Here is a 6,917-nt window from a genome sequence, read left to right on the forward strand (position 1 = left end):
AGAAGAGACCGGAGAGCTCTAGTAGAAAGGTTTGTGAGGGAAACAGGCTCTCCCCAAATGTAAAGTATGGTTCTGCTCTCTATCAGCTCTCTTAACCCAGTTAATAGTTTTCTTTGTTTTGTAAACATTGTAGATAGATTTTTAAAAGTTACATTTTGGTATTTTGGTATTTTCTTAGTTTTTATACTTGGAATTTGGTGAAGGAGATTTGCATTTATAAAGCTAACTTTTCTTTTTTTTCTTGGCATTGAAAAGAAATAAAATATTAACAACAGCTAATATTGCATGTCTACACATGATGTGAACTATAGGTTTTTTTGTAGATGTTCTTTGTCAGGTTGTGGAAGTTCTATCCTATTTCTAATTTGCTGAGTTTTTTTGTTTTGTTTTTTAAATCAGGCATGGACCTTGGAATTTGATAAAGGCTGTGTCTGTTGAGAAGATACTGCATTTAATATAGTCAATTACATTGATTGATATTTCAGTGTTAATCCAGTCTTACATCCCTGGGATAAATTCCATTTGGTCATGATGCATATAATTCATTATATAAATTGCTGTATTTGATTTGCTAAAATTTTGTGTAGAATTTTTGCATCTATGTTTATAAGGAATATTAGTCTATAGTTTTCTTCTCTTATAATGTCTTTGATTTTGGTAGGTTGGAAAGCATTTCTATGCCTTCAGTTTTATGAAAGAGTTTATGTGGAATTAGTATGATTTCTTCCTTAAATGTTTCTTCACCAGTAAAGACTTCTGAGCCTGGAGCTTTCTTTGTGGGTAGATATTTAATTACACAAATTCATTTGTTATCTATTCTTCTGGAGTGAATTTCAGTAGTTTGTGTCTTTCAAGGAATTGTTTCATTTCATTAAGTTGTCAAATGTATAGGCATAAAGCTCTTCATAAAATTTCTTTTTTTCCTTCAATAGAATCTGAACTGATGTTACCTCTCTTATTCCTTGACCCTTGGTAATTTGTGTCATCTCTCCCTATTTTTTTTTTAATGAGAAATGTGGCTAAAAGTTTATCCATTTTATTAATCTCCTCAGAGATCCAACAGATAGTTTCATTTATTTTTCTCTTTTGTTTTTCTTTTCTCTTCATTGATTCCCACTTTGACTTTTTCTGGATTTTCTTTCCTCTGCTAATTTTGGACTTAATTTGTTCTTTTTTAGTTTTCAAAGTAAAGAGAAAGAACCAAAATCATTGATTTAAGACTTTTTCTGTGTTCTAATGTAGGCATTTAGTGCTATAAATTTTCTCTCTATGTACTACTATAGTGGCATACCAAAAATTTTGATATGTTATGTTTTCATTTTCATTCAGTTCAAAATACTTTCTAATTTTTCTTTTGACACAGGGGTTATTTAATTTATTTTTTTTTTACTACCAAACTCTTCTTATTTGTTTATTGACACATATTGATTGTACATATTTATGAGGTAGAGAGTTATATTTCAGTGTATGTGTACAATATGTGGTGATAAAATCAGGGTAATTAGCATATTTGTTATCACAAAAGTTATTATTTATTTCTGATGAGAGCAGTTGAGCTTTTACCTTCTAGCCAATTGAGAATACACATTATTTTTTTTCTAAAAATTTATTTATTTTTGATTATACATATTTATGGGATACAGGTTAACTATCAGTATTTGTGTATAGTATGTGATGATCAAATCAATATTATTAGCATGTTCATCATTACAAATCGTAATTACTCTTGACCCAGGGAGTTACTTATAATTGTTATATTTACAATTCAAATAATTGGGGATTTTTAGGCATTATTGATTTCTAATTTAATTTCATTATGTTCAGAGAGCATACTTATATGACTCAAATCTTTTAAAATCTATTGAGGCTTCTCATATGTTCTGTTTTGGTAAATGTTGTATGTCCATATGAAAGAAAATGTGTATTGGGCTTTTGTTCTATATATATCAATTAGGTCGACTTGATTGTTAGAGTGGTTCAAATCTTCTCTTTCATTGCTGACATATCCACATGTTCTGTCATTTCTTGAGAGAAGAATATCAGAATTGATTATAATTGTAGATTTGTCTTTCTCTGCATTTCTGTCAGTTTTTGTTTTTTTGTATTCTGAAACTCTCTCATTATGAGTATAAACATTTTAAATTGTGTCCCGTAGATGTATTGGTCCTTTTAGCATTATGAAATGATCTTCTTTATCTCTGATAATGATCTTTGGTCTAAAATCTACTTTGTCTGATATTAATATAGTTATGCCAGCTCTTCTTTAGACATGTGTTACATGATATATGTATTTTTATTCTTTTAATGTTAACCTATTTGTGTCATATTTAAAATGTTTATAAGAAATTTAAATTGGATATATGTGGGACTTATTTTTTTAGTTCAGTAGATAGGCTGCATCTTTTATTGGGGTGTTTAGGCTGTGGACATTGCAATTGATTATTGATATTGTTAAGTTTGAGTCTATTGCTGTTTATTTTTTATTTATCCCATTTGTTCATTGTTGCCATTTTCCTCTTTTTGCCTTCTTTTGGATTAATAGATAATTTTACATGATTTCTTGTTACACCTTTTGTTGGCGTATTAGGTGTAACTCTTTGTTGTATTTTTTTAGTGGTTACTTTCAGTTTTATTGAATGCATCTTAAATTTATCATAGTCTACCTTATTATAATACCCATATGGTTACTATGACATTTTATTTTGATATATATATTTCTTGTAGCATGGTCTTCTGGTGATAAACTTTGTAGCTTTTGTATGACTGGAAACATCTTTATTCTACCTTTGTTTTTGAAGGATATATTTGCTGGGCATAGAATTCTAGGTTGAAAGTATTTTTTCTTTCACTGATTTAAAAATGTTGCTTCTCTCTCTTCTTGCTTACATTACTTTGGATGAGAAATGCTGTCATTTTTACCTTTCTTCCTTTGGATAATAACATAGCGTTTTCCTCTGACTTCTTTAAAGAATTTTCTCTTTATTACTAGTTTCAAGCAATTCAGTTAGAAAGTGGCTTGATGCATTTTTTTTCCATGTTTCTTATGTTTGGGGTTCATTGAATTTCTCGGATCTGCAGGTTTATAATTTTTTATCAAATTTGGAAAAATGTGGCCTTTATATTTTCAAATACATGTCTGCCCCCTGTCTTTTCAGGTATTCTAATTACAGGTATATTACGATACTTCAAGTTGTCATGGCTCACTGATGCTCTTTCCTTTTTTCTCTCTCTTGATTCTTTTCTTTTGTGTGTGTTTCCTTTTAGATATTTCCTATTGCTATGCCTTCATGCTTACTTGTTTTTTCTGATGCACTGTCTTCCAACCATCAGTCCCATCCAGTATATTTTTCATCTTATACATTGTAATTTTAATCTCTAGAAATTCAATTTGGTCCTATTTTCTTATGTTCCATGCCTTTATTTAACACTTTGAACATCTGGAACAAAGTCACAATAATAGTTTTAATTTCCTTGTCTGCTAATTCTAACATCTTTGTCAATTCTGGATCAGTTTCAATTAGTTGATTTTTCTTCTCATTATGGGTGGTACTTTCCTGCTTCTTTGCATTCCTGGTGATCTTAATTTTATGCCAAACATTGTGAATTTTACCTTGTTGTATGTTGCATATTTTTGTATTCCTATAAGTATCCTTAATCTTAGTTCTGAGGCTCAGTTAAGTTACTTGGTAACAGTTTGATCCTTTAGACTCTTAAGATTTGTTAGGTGGTACTTAAGTTGTTTTTAGTCTAGGGCTAATTATTTCTCACTATTGAGGCAAGGCCATTCTATGTATGCTACCCAATAACTCATGAATTATGTGATTTTCCAGTCTGCTTGATGGGACCCTGTACTATTCCAAGCCCTATGAGAATGCTGGACACTATTTAATCTTTCCTGATGTTTTTTTTTTTTCTCCCCCTGCCTCAAGTAGTTTTCTCATATGCATGCACCAACCAGTACCCTGCTGAGTATTCGTGGGGGACCCTCCTCACCTCTCCAGAGTTCTTTGTCTGTGCACCTCTCTCTCTTCAGATTATCTGGTCTGTGAACACCAGGTGCATTTTCCTGACTCTTAGCTGCTTCTCTTCAACTCTGGGAGTCTGCCAAGTTACATCTAAGTTCACCGTCCCTTCACCATGGCCTGGAAATTCTCTTAAGGCAGTAAACTAGTTAGTATATTAGTTTGCCAGGACTGCCATAATGTAATACCAGAGACTGGGTGGCTTAAGCAATAGAAATTTATTTTCTAACAGTTCTGGAGGCTAGAGATCCAAGATTAAAGGTATCAGCTGGTTAGTTTCTTCTTAGGCCTCTCTCCTTGGCTTGCAGATGGCCACCTTCTCGCCATGTCCTCACATGGTCTTTCTTCTTTGCTCACATCCCTGGTGTCTCTGTGTGTCCAAATTTCTAACTTTTATAAGGAAATCAGTCAGAGTGGACTAGGACCTACCCATATAACCTCATTTTACCTTAATTACCTCTTTAGAGGCCTTATCTCCAAATACAGTTACATTCTGAGGGACTAAGGGTTGAGCTTCAACATAAGAATTTGGAGGGGCACAGTTTATCCCTAGCCCTGGGGTATTCATAGCACTCACCCATTTATTTATTCTGTCAGGGATCACTGTCCTTTTTGCCTTATGTCCAGGGACTTGAAAACTGTTATTTCATATGTTTTGTGTCTGTTTGATTGATTGCTTGTTTGCTTGATTGATTTTGTCAGAAGAGTAAATCCAGTACCTGTCACACCATCTTGGGTAGCAATAGAAGTCCTGTGCCTGATTTCTAGGTCACTGCACTAAACTTTCTTCTTAAAGCTTTTTAAAGCAAAAATACCCCTTAAAGTCTTAATAGACTTGACTATTCTCCCATACAAGTACTAGCCAGGCCTGACCCTGCTTAGCTTCTGAGATCAAGAGAGATTGGGCACATTCAAGGTGGTATGGCCATAGACTAGACTTGACTATACTAATGAAACCTGCATAACCCTAAGCCTGGCTTTCAAAATAAATATATTACAATATAAATACCCTCAATTTTACTCAGTAATTTATTGGGTAAATTTTACCCAGCATCTTTTTTATTTGACAAGGTTTTTCAATGATATTTTCTACTGTTCTTATGCAAATATACATCTTCTGTCTCCATTATTAGTTTCCTAGGCTCTTGGAAACTACCTCAGAATTAAATCACTGTATATAACCGTTATAAAAACCTGGTTTGGCATAGTATTCACATATTCTAAGTTCTCAGTTTGTAAAAAATTGTGTGCTTACATATATACATACACACACACACATATAAGTGTATACATAAATAGTTTTTGGAACACAGCACACTTATAATTTGGGAACTTTAAATATTTGAGTTTTTATAGTGTTTGAGAAATCTCTGGTCTGTCATTTCCTACTGGTTGTCAGAAATAGACTTATCAAAGCTGTAAAAGGATTAGAGGAAAAAGAAGTGACATGAAGTGATTTAGGCAAGTAGACTTGTGTTAATCAATCCAGCTTTAGAGTATGTTATATAGAAAAATGCATGTATATAACAGTCTATCACATTTGGGAAAAAGCATAATTTGTTGTCTAATTAATTATAGCTCAAGCTGAATATACATTGAAGTATGTTTTAGAAGAATCCTAAATGTGTGCTGACTATTAAAATTATGCTGTAGATAAACTTCATACAGATACCTAAGACTAGTCTATTAGGACGATAAGCCCTAGGCAAAATCAAGTAGGCCGTATTTATGTTTGTGTGTCCCAGCCACCTTCAATCCCTTACAACCTTTTTTTCTTTTCCTGTGGTACATTAATGACCAAATCTCACCATCCAGTCCCAACAGATCATTGTAATATAATAGTTGCTAACTTTTTGAGAACTTCTTTGTTCTAGGCATTCTACATAGAGATTTATACAGATTATATAAATTTAATTTTCACATTTGTCTTAGTGGCGAGTACTATCATTAATCTAATTTAGAGCTGAAAAAATTATAATAAAGCTTTCCTAACTCACTTTCCCAGACTTACACTAGAGGTAGTAGATTCAGATATGACCACCTCTGCTGTCTAGACACCTAATGCCTGCCTCCTCATATCCAAATGGATCCATCTTTTTCTCTATAACTTTGGACTCTGTTTTCTCTCCTGATGATGGGATAATAGTAGATTACTTCAGTGAATTAATGTGTGCCAGTCTTTCATCCTTTACTATGTTTTCCTCTTATTTAGCATTAGCATTTCTCATTAAGAATTAATGTGGAAAATGACAAGGATCTGGCAAGCTGATCAGAGTGGGGAGGGTAGATTGCTATAGGAAGAGATGTGCCAGGATTTATTAATCTTTTTAACACTGAAAGTGAACTGCTGTTTATCTCCTCATGGCGTGTTTCCATTATTTAGTGCCTTGCTACATGGGAATCATTCCTTACATCACAGACTGACCTCCACTTGGAAGAAGCCTCTGAAGATAAACCTGAACCCCACTGAGGACTTCTGCATGACCTTTGGGAGATGACATGTATCAGCCAAAGTTATTCTTTCTGGATTGGCCATGCCGTTTATAAAATGGATGAAAAATGTTTCTCACTATCTGGAAAACCAACAACTTGAAAACTCAGGTATTCCAGGTCATTGACATGAATTTAGATATATCTATCTATCTATCTATCTATATATATAGATAGATATATCTACCTATATAAATAGAGATTTAGCTTAGTTTTAATTATGTTCTTAAATTTGTGTGCCAATAATTGCATATAGAATTTTTTTTTCTTAAATATTTGACTGTGGAACATGATATTTTAAATATATTGTAAAGAACTCAGTTTTAGTAAAAAGTTTAGTATGAAATGGCTGGCCATGGTGTTTTCTTTTTCTACCAGTAGCTTAAGCCTCTGATCAGATTCTAA

General features: G+C 32.8%; 1 protein-coding gene across 3 annotated transcripts in view; it reads left to right on the plus strand.

The window, feature by feature from the left end:
• The window catches only part of SNX7 (sorting nexin 7), a 98,021-nt gene extending 91,385 nt beyond the window's left edge, over nt 1-6,636 (plus strand). For 2 of the 3 annotated variants that reach the window (XM_063106575.1, XM_063106577.1), the window contains one exon: nt 6,406-6,636. In XM_063106575.1, the coding sequence (XP_062962645.1) occupies nt 6,406-6,492 (87 nt within the window). In that variant the 3' untranslated portion in view covers nt 6,493-6,636. The remainder of the gene's footprint in view (nt 1-6,405) is intronic. The other variant, XM_063106576.1, reaches the window with a different exon arrangement.
• Nucleotides 6,637-6,917: the final 281 nt, after the last annotated feature.

Source organism: Cynocephalus volans, chromosome 8, assembly GCF_027409185.1.
Source record: "Cynocephalus volans isolate mCynVol1 chromosome 8, mCynVol1.pri, whole genome shotgun sequence".
In the NCBI taxonomy this organism is placed as follows: Eukaryota; Metazoa; Chordata; class Mammalia; order Dermoptera; family Cynocephalidae; genus Cynocephalus; species Cynocephalus volans.